Source organism: Oncorhynchus mykiss, chromosome 14 (assembly GCF_013265735.2).
Source record: "Oncorhynchus mykiss isolate Arlee chromosome 14, USDA_OmykA_1.1, whole genome shotgun sequence".
In the NCBI taxonomy this organism is placed as follows: domain Eukaryota; kingdom Metazoa; phylum Chordata; class Actinopteri; order Salmoniformes; family Salmonidae; genus Oncorhynchus; species Oncorhynchus mykiss.
Genome location: NC_048578.1, coordinates 29,651,865 through 29,664,975, shown reverse-complemented (window position 1 = coordinate 29,664,975; position 13,111 = coordinate 29,651,865). Strand labels below are relative to the sequence as shown.

The window sequence follows — 13,111 nt, the reverse complement described above, 5'->3', positions numbered from 1 at the left end:
CCTTTATTTAACCAGGTAGGCTAGTTGAGAACAAGTTCTCATTTGCAACTGCGACCTGGACAAGATAAAGCACAGCAGTTCGACACATACAACAACACAGAGTTACACATGGAATGAACAAAACATAGTCAATAATACAGTAGAAAAAAAGAAGTCTATATACAGTGAGTGCAAATAAGGTCAAATAAGGGAGTTAAGGCAATAAATAGGCCATGGTGGCGAAGTAATTACAATATGGCAATTAAACACTGGAATGGTAGATGTGCAAAAGATGGAGCAAAATAAATAAATACAGTATGGGAATGAGGTAGATAGATGGGCTGTATACAGATGGGCTATGAACAGGTGCAGTGATCTGTGAGCTGCTCTGACAGCTGGTTCTTAAAGCTAGTGAGGGAGATGGGAATCTCCAGCTTCAGTGATTTTTTTTCCCAGTTCGTTCCAGTCAGTGGCAGCAGAGAACTGGGAGGAAAGGCGACCAAAGGAGGAATTGGCTTTGGGGGTGACCAGTGAGATATACCTGCTGGAGCGTGTGCTACGAGTGGGTGCTGCTATGGTGACCAGCGAGCTGAAATAGGGCGGGGCTTTACCTAGCAGAGACTTGTTGATAACCTGTAGCCAGTGGGTTTGGCGACGAGTATGAAGCGAGGGCCAGCCAATGACGGCGTACAGGTCGCAGTGGTGGGTAGTATATGGGGTTGTGATAGACTACATCCAGTTTGCTGAGTAGAGTGTTGGAGGCTATTTTATAGATGACATCACCGAAGTCAAGGATCTGTAGGATGGTCAGTTTTACGAGGGTATGTTTGGCAGCATGAGTGAAGGAAGGTTTGTTGCGAAATAGGAAGCCGTGGTCACCTGCTGTAAGCTACATGATATTATACATTATACATTATGTATTATATTATACATTATACATTATGTATAATATTGTGTGAAACATTAAGGATTATATAGAGATTTAATCAATTTTAGGGGAGATTCTCTATATCGACGCGATGGGGAGATTCTCCATATCGACGCGATGGGGAGATTCTCCATATCGACGCGATGGGGAGATTCTCCATATCGACGATAAAAGGTTGCAAAATTCAGTAAAATGTCTAACTTATTACTCAAGCAGTAAGTGATTTTCTCCAGTGGGATTCAACTAACTTCTGATAGCCACATTGCAACTGGCAGGGGGAATCCGATTTCCATTTCAAGGCGATACATCTCTTGGCATTCGCTAGCAATATTTCTGTTAGCTTTATAGTATGGCTTTGCCAAAGATTGGTGTTAGTAAAGTTACCCAGTAGACAGACCTCCGGGTCTAAAGGGAATGCAACCCCGTGAATTGAGGATATGGTATCGCATACCCCCCTGCCAGAAACCGTGTAGTTTTGAACACTGCCAAGTGGAATGGAGGAATGTTCCTTCATCTGAGCCACATCTAAAACATAGGGAGGATATATCTGGGTTGAACTTGTGCAGTCTAGATGGGGTGATATAGAGCTGATGGAGGAAATTAAACTGGATCAGTCTGTATCTGGAGTTCAATGTGGATGTAACACCATCCCTGCATAGGTCACTCCATAGACCCTCATCAAGATCAATACCCAGATCTTTTTCCCATCTAAGTCGGGGTTTATCTAGCTCAGGCAGTGTTAGTCCTGACATAAGAGCGTCGTAAACACGGGGGAAAAGGCGTTGACGTTTATGATTAGGTACATTCATGCAACGATTGTGTTTTTGTTTAAATCATCACCCGTTTGGCGAAGTAGGCTGTGATTCGATGCTAAATTAACAGGCACCGCATTGAATATATGCAACGCAGGACTAGCTAGTTAACCTAGTAATATCATCAACCATGTGTCGTTAACTAGTGATTATGTGAAGATTGATTATTTTTATAAGATAAGTTTAATGCTAGCGAGCAACTTACCTTGGCTCCTTGCTGCACTCGCGTAACAGGTGGTCAGCCTGCCACACAGTTTCCCCGTGGATTGCAATATAATCGTCCATAATCGGCATCCAAAAATACAGATTACCGGTTGTTATGAGAACTTCAAGTCGGCCCAAATGAATCGACCTCTAGTACAAAACATTAGGAACGCCTTCCTAATATTGAGTTGAATCCCCCTTTGCCATCAGAACAGGCTCAATTCGTCGGGGCATGGATTCTACAAGGTGTTGAAAGCGTTCCACAGGGATGCTGGTCCATGTTGACTCCAATGCTTCCCACAGTTGTGTCAACTTGGGTGGTGGACCATACGCTCAAACCGGTGCTCCAGGCACCTACTACCATACCCTGTTCAAAGGCACTTCTGTTCTTTGTCTTGTCCATTCACCCTCAGTATGTTACACAATCCATGTCTCAATTGTCTCCAGGCTTATTCTTCTTTAACCCGTCTCCTCCCCTTCATCTACACTGGTTGAAGTGGATTTAACAAGTAACATCAATAAGCGATCATAGCTTTCACCTGGATTCACTTGGTCAGTCTGTCATGGAAAGAACAGGTGTTCCTAATGTTTTGTATGCTCGGTGTATACACCCAAGACAGTGAAGCTTGTCAAATCAGTATTCCTGACTTGGATCTAACCCTTGTGTTTCCTGTGTTTCTTTATGAATGCCTCTACTAACCATGGATTGGCTGTGGCTGGACTTGCCTCTACGATCCAACTGCCTGGCTTCATTGGTATGGTTTTGCCCCACATGCCCGTGTTTCCTGTGATGGCCTTTAACCCGGAAGGCATTGGTAAACTGTCAACTGCGGATGGTAAAGCGTTCGCAGATCCCGAGGTGCTGCGGAGGCTGACGTCGTCAGTGAGCTGTGCCCTGGACGAGGCGGCTGCCGCCCTGACGCGCATGAGAGCAGAGAACACACTCAACGCTGGCCAGGCCGACAAGTATGTATCTACCCCAGTCTGTAAATCAAATCAGTTTATTGGTCACATACACATGTTCAGCAGATGTTATTGTGGGTGTAGCAAAATGCTTGTGTTACTAGCTCCAACAGTGCAGTAATATCTAACAATTCACAACAATACACACAAACTTAAAAGTAAAAGAATGGAATTAAAGAATCTATAAATATTAGGACGAGCAATGTTGGCGTGGCATTGACTAAAATACTGTACAATAGAATACATTATATACATATGAGATGAGTAAAGGAAAAATATTTAAACATTCTTAAAGGGACTAGTGTTCCATTATTAAAGTGGCCAGTGATTTCAAGTCTATTTGTGTAGGCAGCAGCCTCTAAGGTGCATCGTTACATAGCCATCACATACCTAGTGTACGATGGCCTTGAGATAGAAGCTGTTTATCAGTTTCTCAGGCCCTGCTTTGATGCACCTGTACTGACCTCGCCTTCTGGATGATAGCGGGATGAACTGGCAGTGGCTCAGGTGGTTATGTCCTTGATGATCTTTTTGGCCTTCCTGTGACATCGGGTGCTGTAGGTGTCCTGGAGGGCAGGTAGTTTGCCCCCGGTGATGCGTTGTGTAGACCTCACTACCCTCTGGAGAGCCCTGCGGTTGCAGTCACTGCAGTTGCCGTACCAGGCGGTGATACAGCCCGACAGGATGCTCTCGATTGTGCATCTGTAAAAGTTTGAGGGTTTTTGGTGCCAAGCCAAATTTCATCAGCCTCCTGAGGTTGAAGAGGCGCTGTTGCACCTTCTACCCCACGCTGTCTGTGTGGGTGGAACATTTCAGTCTGTCAGTGATGTTTACGCCGAGGAACTTTAAGTTTTCCAGCTCCAATGCTGTCCCTTAAATGTGGATAGGGGCGCTGCTCCTTCTGCTGTTTCCTGACACCACACTCAGAGGGCCCTCACCACCTCCCTGTAGGCCGTCTCGTTGTTGTTGGTAATCAATCCTACCACTGTAGTGTTTTCTGAAAACTTGATGATTGAGTTGGAGGCGTGCATGGCCACGCAGTCATGAGTGAACAGGGAGTACAGGAGAGGGCTCAGAACGTACCCTTGTGGGGCCCCTGTGTTGAGGATCAGCGAAGTGGAGATGTTTCCTACCTTCACCACCTGGCGGCAGCCCGTCAGGAAGTCCAGGACCCAGTTGCACAGGGCGGGGTCGAGACCCAGGGTCTCGAGCTTAATGACGAGTTTGAAGGGTACTATGGTGTTGAATGCTGAGCTGTAGTCAATGAACAGGCATTCCTTTTGTTCAGATGGGTTAGGGCAGTGTGATGGCCACTGCATCGTCTGTGAACCTATTGGGGCAGTAAGCAAATTGGATTGGATTAAGGGTGTCAGGTAGGGTGGAGGTGATATGGTCCTTAACTAGTCTCTCAAAGCACTTCATGACAGAAGTGAGTGCTACGGGGCGATAGTCATTTAGCTCAGTTACCTTTGCCGCCTTGGGTACAGGAACAATGGTGGCCCTCTTGAAGCATATGGGGACAGCAGACTGGGATAGGGATTGATTGAATATGTCTGTAAACACACCAGTCAGCTGGTCTGCGCATGCTCTATGGACGCGGCTGGGGATGCCGTCTGGGCCGGCAGCCTTGCGAGGATTAACACACTTAAATGTCATCCCCACGTCGGCCATGGAGAAGGAGAGCCCACAGTCCTTGGAAGCGGGCCGTGTCGGTGGCACTGTTATCCTCAAAGCGGGTGAATGCGGATGTTTAGCTTGTCTGGGAGCAAGACGTCGGTGTCCGAGACCTCTTTGTAGTCTGTGATGGACTGTAGACCCTGCCACATACGTCTGAGCCATTGAATTGCGACTCTACTTGACTTTATCTCTATACTGACGTGTTGCCTGTTTGATTGGCTTACGGAGGGAATCAAACAGGCAACATCCATTTATCTATCAATACACGAGCAGAAAACCCACTCAACGCTGGCCAGGCTGACAAGTATGTGAGACCCACTGAATATAGCAAAACCTGCATTTCAATCAGTCAGTGTGTTACCTCTGTGATCAATATGTCAATCAGTCAGTGTGTTACCTCTGTGATCAATATATCAATCAGTCAGTGTGTTACCTCTGTGATCAATATGTCAATCAGTCAGTGTGTTACCTCTGTGATCAATATGTCAATCAGTCAGTGTGTTACCTCTGTGATCAATATGTCAGTCAGTCAGTGTGTTATCTCTGTCATCAATATGTCTGGTAGTTTTTCTTTCAAAATAATAGTAGAAGTGTGATTATGAGAGGTGTGTGTGTGTGTTCTGCTGTCACAGGGGCAGTAATTGTAGCAGTCTGGTTATTTTCAGCCGGAGTCTAGCTGAGGCGTGTTCGGACGGAGACGTGAACGCTGTGAGGAAGCTGCTAGACGAGGGGCGGAGCGTCAACGAACACACTGAGGAAGGAGAGAGTCTTCTCTGCCTCGCCTGCTCTGCTGGATACTATGAACTCGCACAGGTGTGTGTGTGAGAACAGTGCAGTGTGTGTGTGTGAGAACAGTGCAGTGTGTGTGTGTGAGAACAGTGCAGTGTGTGTGTGTGAGAACAGTGCAGTGTGTGTGTGTGAGAACAGTGCAGTGTGTGTGTGAGAACAGTGCAGTGTGTGTGTGTGAGAACAGTGCAGTGTGTGTGTGTGTGTGAGAACAGTGCAGTGTGTGTGTGTGTGTGAGAACAGTGCAGTGTGTGTGTGTGTGTGAGAACAGTGCAGTGTGTGTGTGTGTGAGAACAGTGCAGTGTGTGTGTGTGAGAACAGTGCAGTGTGTGTGTGTGAGAACAGTGCAGTGTGTGTGTGTGAGAACAGTGCAGTGTGTGTGTGTGAGAACAGTGCAGTGTGTGTGTGTGAGAACAGTGCAGTGTGTGTGTGTGAGAACAGTGCAGTGTGTGTGTGTGTGAGAACAGTGCAGTGTGTGTGTGAGAACAGTGCAGTGTGTGTGTGTGTGAGAACAGTGCAGTGTGAGAACAGTGCAGTGTGTGTGAGAGAACAGTGCAGTGTGTGTGTGTGAGAGAACAGTGCAGTGTGTGTGTGAGAGAACAGTGCAGTGTGTGTGTGTGAGAGAACAGTGCAGTGTGTGTGTGTGAGAGAACAGTGCAGTGTGTGTGTGTGAGAGAACAGTGCAGTGTGTGTGTGTGAGAGAACAGTGCAGTGTGTGTGTGTGAGAGAACAGTGCAGTGTGTGTGTGTGAGAGAACAGTGCAGTGTGTGTGTGTGTGAGAACAGTGCAGTGTGTGTGTGTGTGAGAACAGTGCAGTGTGTGTGTGTGTGAGAACAGTGCAGTGTGAGAACAGTGCAGTGTGAGAACAGTGCAGTGTGTGTGTGTGAGAGAACAGTGCAGTGTGTGTGTGTGAGAGAACAGTGCAGTGTGTGTGTGTGAGAGAACAGTGCAGTGTGTGTGTGTGAGAGAACAGTGCAGTGTGTGTGTGTGAGAGAACAGTGCAGTGTGTGTGTGTGTGAGAGAACAGTGCAGTGTGTGTGTGTGAGAGAACAGTGCAGTGTGTGTGTGTGAGAGAGTGCAGTGTGTGTGTGAGAGAACAGTGCAGTGTGTGTGTGTGAGAACAGTGCAGTGTGTGTGTGTGAGAACAGTGCAGTGTGTGTGTGTGAGAACAGTGCAGTGTGTGTGTGTGTGAGAACAGTGCAGTGTGTGTGTGTGTGAGAACAGTGCAGTGTGTGTGTGTGAGAGAACAGTGCAGTGTGTGTGTGAGAGAACAGTGCAGTGTGTGTGTGTGAGAGAACAGTGCAGTGTGTGTGTGTGAGAGAACAGTGCAGTGTGTGTGTGTGAGAGAACAGTGCAGTGTGTGTGTGAGAACAGTGCAGTGTGTGTGTGAGAACAGTGCAGTGTGTGTGAGAGAACAGTGCAGTGTGTGTGTGAGAACAGTGCAGTGTGTGTGTGAGAACAGTGCAGTGTGTGTGTGAGAACAGTGCAGTGTGTGTGTGAGAACAGTGCAGTGTGTGTGAGAGAACAGTGCAGTGTGTGTGAGAGAACAGTGCAGTGTGTGTGAGAGAACAGTGCAGTGTGTGTGAGAGAACAGTGCAGTGTGTGTGTGTGAGAGAACAGTGCAGTGTGTGTGTGTGAGAGAACAGTGCAGTGTGTGTGTGAGAGAACAGTGCAGTGTGTGTGTGTGAGAGAACAGTGCAGTGTGTGTGTGTGAGAGAACAGTGCAGTGTGTGTGTGTGAGAGAACAGTGCAGTGTGTGTGTGTGAGAACAGTGCAGTGTGTGTGTGAGAGAACAGTGCAGTGTGTGTGTGTGTGAGAGAACAGTGCAGTGTGTGTGAGAGAGAACAGTGCAGTGTGTGTGAGAGAGAACAGTGCAGTGTGTGTGAGAGAGAACAGTGCAGTGTGTGAGAGAGAACAGTGCAGTGTGTGTGAGAGAGAACAGTGCAGTGTGTGTGAGAGAGAACAGTGCAGTGTGTGTGAGAGAGAACAGTGCAGTGTGTGTGAGAGAGAACAGTGCAGTGTGTTTGTGTGAGAACAGTGCAGTGTGTGTGTGTGAGAACAGTGCAGTGTGTGTGTGTGAGAACAGTGCAGTGTGTGAGAACAGTGCAGTGTGTGTGTGTGAGAGAACAGTGCAGTGTGTGTGTGAGAGAACAGTGCAGTGTGTGTGTGAGAGAACAGTGCAGTGTGTGTGTGAGAACAGTGCAGTGTGTGTGTGAGAACAGTGCAGTGTGTGTGTGAGAACAGTGCAGTGTGTGTGTGAGAACAGTGCAGTGTGTGTGTGAGAACAGTGCAGTGTGTGTGTGAGAACAGTGCAGTGTGTGTGAGAGAACAGTGCAGTGTGTGTGTGTGTGTGAGAACAGTGCAGTGTGTGTGTGAGAACAGTGCAGTGTGTGTGTGAGAACAGTGCAGTGTGTGTGAGAGAACAGTGCAGTGTGTGTGAGAGAACAGTGCAGTGTGTGAGAGAACAGTGCAGTGTGTGTGTGTGTGAGAGAACAGTGCAGTGTGTGTGTGTGAGAGAACAGTGCAGTGTGTGTGTGTGAGAGAACAGTGCAGTGTGTGTATGTGTGAGAGAACAGTGCAGTGTGTGTGTGTGAGAGAAAAGTGCAGTGTGTGTGTGTGAGAGAAAAGTGCAGTGTGTGTGTGTGTGAGAGAACAGTGCAGTGTGTGTTTGTGTGAGAGAACAGTGCAGTGTGTGTGTGTGTGAGAGAACAGTGCAGTGTGTGTGAGAGAACAGTGCAGTGTGTGTGTGTGAGAGAACAGTGCAGTGTGTGTGTGAGAGAACAGTGCAGTGTGTGTGTGTGAGAGAACAGTGCAGTGTGTGTGTGAGAGAACAGTGCAGTGTGTGTGTGTGAGAGAACAGTGCAGTGTGTGTGTGTGAGAGAACAGTGCAGTGTGTGTGTGAGAGAACAGTGCAGTGTGTGAGAGAGAGAACAGTGCAGTGTGTGTGAGAACAGTGCAGTGTGTGTGAGAGAGAACAGTGCAGTGTGTGTGTGAGAGAGAGTGCAGTGTGTGTGTGTGTGAGAGAGTGCAGTGTGTGTGTGTGTGAGAGAGTGCAGTGTGTGTGTGTGTGAGAGAACAGTGCAGTGTGTGTGTGTGAGAGAACAGTGCAGTGTGTGTGTGTGAGAGAACAGTGCAGTGTGTGTGTGAGAGAACAGTGCAGTGTGTGTGTGTGAGAGAACAGTGCAGTGTGTGTGTGTGTGAGAGAACAGTGCAGTGTGTGAGAGAGAGAACAGTGCAGTGTGTGTGAGAACAGTGCAGTGTGTGTGAGAGAGAACAGTGCAGTGTGTGTGTGAGAGAGAGTGCAGTGTGTGTGTGTGTGTGTGAGAGAGTGCAGTGTGTGTGTGTGTGTGAGAGAACAGTGCAGTGTGTGTGTGTGAGAGAACAGTGCAGTGTGTGTGTGTGAGAGAACAGTGCAGTGTGTGTGTGTGAGAGAACAGTGCAGTGTGTGAGAGAGAGAACAGTGCAGTGTGTGAGAGAGAGAACAGTGCAGTGTGTGTGTGAGAGAACAGTGCAGTGTGTGTGTGAGAGAACAGTGCAGTGTGTGTGTGAGAGAACAGTGCAGTGTGTGTGTGTGAGAGAACAGTGCAGTGTGTGTGTGAGAGAACAGTGCAGTGTGTGTGTGTGAGAGAACAGTGCAGTGTGTGTGTGTGAGAGAACAGTGCAGTGTGTGTGTGAGAGAACAGTGCAGTGTGTGAGAGAGAGAACAGTGCAGTGTGTGTGAGAACAGTGCAGTGTGTGTGAGAGAGAACAGTGCAGTGTGTGTGTGAGAGAGAGTGCAGTGTGTGTGTGTGTGAGAGAGTGCAGTGTGTGTGTGTGTGAGAGAGTGCAGTGTGTGTGTGAGAGAACAGTGCAGTGTGTGTGAGAGAGAACAGTGCAGTGTGTGTGAGAGAGTGCAGTGTGTGTGTGAGAGAGTGCAGTGTGTGTGTGAGAGAGTGCAGTGTGTGTGTGAGAGAGTGCAGTGTGTGTGTGAGAGAGTGCAGTGTGTGTGAGAGAGAGTGCAGTGTGTGTGTGTGTGAGAGAGTGCAGTGTGTGTGTGTGTGTGTGTGTGAGAGAGTGCAGTGTGTGTGTGTGTGTGTGAGAGTGCAGTGTGTGTGTGAGAGAGTGCAGTGTGTGTGTGTGTGAGAGTGTGAGAGAGTGCTGTGTGTGAGAGTGTGAGAGAGTGCAGTGTGTGTGTGTGTGAGAGTGCAGTGTGTGTGTGTGTGTGAGAGTGTGAGAGAGTGCAGTGTGTGTGTGTGTGAGAGAGTGCAGTGTGTGTGTGTGAGAGAGTGCAGTGTGTGTGTGTGAGAGAGTGCAGTGTGTGTGTGAGAGAGAGTGCAGTGTGTGTGTGTGAGAGAGAGTGCAGTGTGTGTGAGAGTGCAGTGTGTGTGAGAGAACAGTGCAGTGTGTGTGTGAGAGAACAGTGCAGTGTGTGAGAGAGAACAGTGCAGTGTGTGTGAGAGAACAGTGCAGTGTGTGTGTGAGAGAGTGCAGTGTGTGTGTGTGTGAGAGAGTGCAGTGTGTGTGTGTGTGTGTGTGTGAGAGAGTGCAGTGTGTGTGTGTGTGTGTGTGTGTGTGAGAGAACAGTGCAGTGTGTGTGTGTGAGAGAACAGTGCAGTGTGTGTGTGTGAGAGAACAGTGCAGTGTGTGTGAGAGAACAGTGCAGTGTGTGTGAGAGAACAGTGCAGTGTGTGCGAGAACAGTGCAGTGTGTGTGAGAACAGTGCAGTGTGTGTGAGAGAGAACAGTGCAGTGTGTGTGTGAGAGTGCAGTGTGTGTGTGAGAGAACAGTGCAGTGTGTGTGTGAGAGTGCAGTGTGTGTGTGAGAGAGTGCAGTGTGTGTGAGAGAGTGCAGTGTGTGTGTGAGAGAGAGTGCAGTGTGTGTGTGTGTGTGAGAGAGTGCAGTGTGTGTGTGTGTGTGTGTGTGAGAGAGTGCAGTGTGTGTGTGTGTGTGAGAGAGTGCAGTGTGTGTGTGTGTGTGAGAGAGTGCAGTGTGTGTGTGTGTGTGAGAGTGTGAGAGAGTGCAGTGTGTGTGTGTGTGTGAGAGAGTGCAGTGTGTGTGTGTGTGAGAGTGTGAGAGAGTGCAGTGTGTGTGTGTGTGAGAGAGTGCAGTGTGTGTGTGTGTGTGAGAGAGTGCAGTGTGTGTGTGTGTGTGAGAGAGTGCAGTGTGTGTGTGTGAGAGAGTGCAGTGTGTGTGTGTGAGAGAGTGCAGTGTGTGTGTGTGAGAGAGTGCAGTGTGTGTGTGTGAGAGAGTGCAGTGTGTGTGTGTGTGAGAGAACAGTGCAGTGTGTGTGTGTGTGAGAGAACAGTGCAGTGTGTGTGAGAGAACAGTGCAGTGTGTGTGAGAGAACAGTGCAGTGTGTGTGTGAGAGAACAGTGCAGTGTGTGTGTGAGAGAACAGTGCAGTGTGTGTGTGTGAGAGAACAGTGCAGTGTGTGTGTGAGAGAACAGTGCAGTGTGTGTGTGTGAGAACAGTGCAGTGTGTGAGAGAGAGAACAGTGCAGTGTGTGTGAGAGAGAGAACAGTGCAGTGTGTGTGAGAGAGAACAGTGCAGTGTGTGTGTGAGAGAGAGTGCAGTGTGTGTGTGTGAGAGAGTGCAGTGTGTGTGTGTGTGAGAGAGTGCAGTGTGTGTGTGTGTGAGAGAACAGTGCAGTGTGTGTGAGAGAACAGTGCAGTGTGTGTGTGTGAGAGAACAGTGCAGTGTGTGTGTGAGAGAACAGTGCAGTGTGTGTGTGTGAGAGAACAGTGCAGTGTGTGTGTGTGAGAGAACAGTGCAGTGTGTGAGAGAGAGAACAGTGCAGTGTGTGTGAGAACAGTGCAGTGTGTGTGAGAGAGAACAGTGCAGTGTGTGTGTGAGAGAGAGTGCAGTGTGTGTGTGTGTGTGTGAGAGAGTGCAGTGTGTGTGTGTGTGTGAGAGAACAGTGCAGTGTGTGTGTGTGAGAGAACAGTGCAGTGTGTGTGTGTGAGAGAACAGTGCAGTGTGTGTGTGTGAGAGAACAGTGCAGTGTGTGTGAGAGAACAGTGCAGTGTGTGTGAGAGAACAGTGCAGTGTGTGCGAGAACAGTGCAGTGTGTGTGAGAACAGTGCAGTGTGTGTGAGAGAGAACAGTGCAGTGTGTGTGTGAGACTGCAGTGTGTGTGTGAGAGAACAGTGCAGTGTGTGTGTGAGAGTGCAGTGTGTGTGTGAGAGAGTGCAGTGTGTGTGAGAGAGTGCAGTGTGTGTGTGAGAGAGAGTGCAGTGTGTGTGTGTGTGTGAGAGAGTGCAGTGTGTGTGTGTGTGTGTGTGAGAGAGTACAGTGTGTGTGTGTGTGTGAGAGAGTGCAGTGTGTGTGTGTGTGTGAGAGAGTGCAGTGTGTGTGTGTGTGTGAGAGTGTGAGAGAGTGCAGTGTGTGTGTGTGTGAGAGAGTGCAGTGTGTGTGTGTGTGAGAGTGTGAGAGAGTGCAGTGTGTGTGTGTGTGAGAGAGTGCAGTGTGTGTGTGTGTGTGAGAGAGTGCAGTTGGTGTGTGTGTGTGAGAGAGTGCAGTGTGTGTGTGTGAGAGAGTGCAGTGTGTGTGTGTGAGAGAGTGCAGTGTGTGTGTGTGAGAGAGTGCAGTGTGTGTGTGTGAGAGAGTGCAGTGTGTGTGTGTGTGAGAGAACAGTGCAGTGTGTGTGTGTGTGAGAGAACAGTGCAGTGTGTGTGAGAGAACAGTGCAGTGTGTGTGAGAGAACAGTGCAGTGTGTGTGTGAGAGAACAGTGCAGTGTGTGTGTGAGAGAACAGTGCAGTGTGTGTGTGTGAGAGAACAGTGCAGTGTGTGTGTGAGAGAACAGTGCAGTGTGTGTGTGTGAGAGAACAGTGCAGTGTGTGTGTGTGTGAGAGAACAGTGCAGTGTGTGTGTGAGAGAACAGTGCAGTGTGTGAGAGAGAGAACAGTGCAGTGTGTGTGAGAACAGTGCAGTGTGTGTGAGAGAGAACAGTGCAGTGTGTGTGTGAGAGAGAGTGCAGTGTGTGTGTGTGAGAGAGTGCAGTGTGTGTGTGTGTGAGAGAGTGCAGTGTGTGAGAGAACAGTGCAGTGTGTGTGTGTGAGAGAACAGTGCAGTGTGTGTGTGTGAGAGAACAGTGCAGTGTGTGTGTGAGAGAACAGTGCAGTGTGTGTGTGTGAGAGAACAGTGCAGTGTGTGTGTGTGAGAGAACAGTGCAGTGTGTGAGAGAGAGAACAGTGCAGTGTGTGAGAGAGAGAACAGTGCAGTGTGTGTGAGAGAGAACAGTGCAGTGTGTGTGTGAGAGAGAGTGCAGTGTGTGTGTGTGTGTGTGAGAGAGTGCAGTGTGTGTGTGTGAGAGAACAGTGCAGTGTGTGTGTGTGAGAGAACAGTGCAGTGTGTGTGTGTGAGAGAACAGTGCAGTGTGTGTGTGTGAGAGAACAGTGCAGTGTGTGAGAGAGAGAACAGTGCAGTGTGTGAGAGAGAGAACAGTGCAGTGTGTGAGAGAGAGAACAGTGCAGTGTGTGTGTGAGAGAACAGTGCAGTGTGTGTGTGAGAGAACAGTGCAGTGTGTGTGTGAGAGAACAGTGCAGTGTGTGTGTGTGAGAGAACAGTGCAGTGTGTGTGTGAGAGAACAGTGCAGTGTGTGTGTGTGAGAGAACAGTGCAGTGTGTGAGAGAACAGTGCAGTGTGTGTGTGAGAGAACAGTGCAGTGTGTGAGAGAGAGAACAGTGCAGTGTGTGTGAGAACAGTGCAGTGTGTGTGAGAGAGAACAGTGCAGTGTGTGTGTGAGAGAGAGTGCAGTGTGTGTGTGTGTGAGAGAGTGCAGTG

The 13,111-nt window shown here is 48.7% G+C and overlaps 1 protein-coding gene across 12 annotated transcripts in view; it reads left to right on the top strand.

Annotated features, from left to right (window-relative positions):
* The window catches only part of LOC110487768 (ankyrin repeat and KH domain-containing protein 1), an 89,857-nt gene that overhangs the window by 32,048 nt on the left and 44,698 nt on the right, over nucleotides 1–13,111 (top strand). For 8 of the 12 annotated variants that reach the window (XM_036943261.1, XM_036943262.1, XM_036943266.1 and 5 more), the window contains exons 3-4: nucleotides 2,733–2,889; nucleotides 5,214–5,376. In XM_036943261.1, the coding sequence (XP_036799156.1) occupies nucleotides 2,733–2,889; nucleotides 5,214–5,376 (320 nt within the window). The remainder of the gene's footprint in view (nucleotides 1–2,732; nucleotides 2,890–5,213; nucleotides 5,377–13,111) is intronic. The other 4 variants (XM_036943269.1, XM_036943268.1, XM_036943267.1 and 1 more) reach the window with 1 other exon arrangement.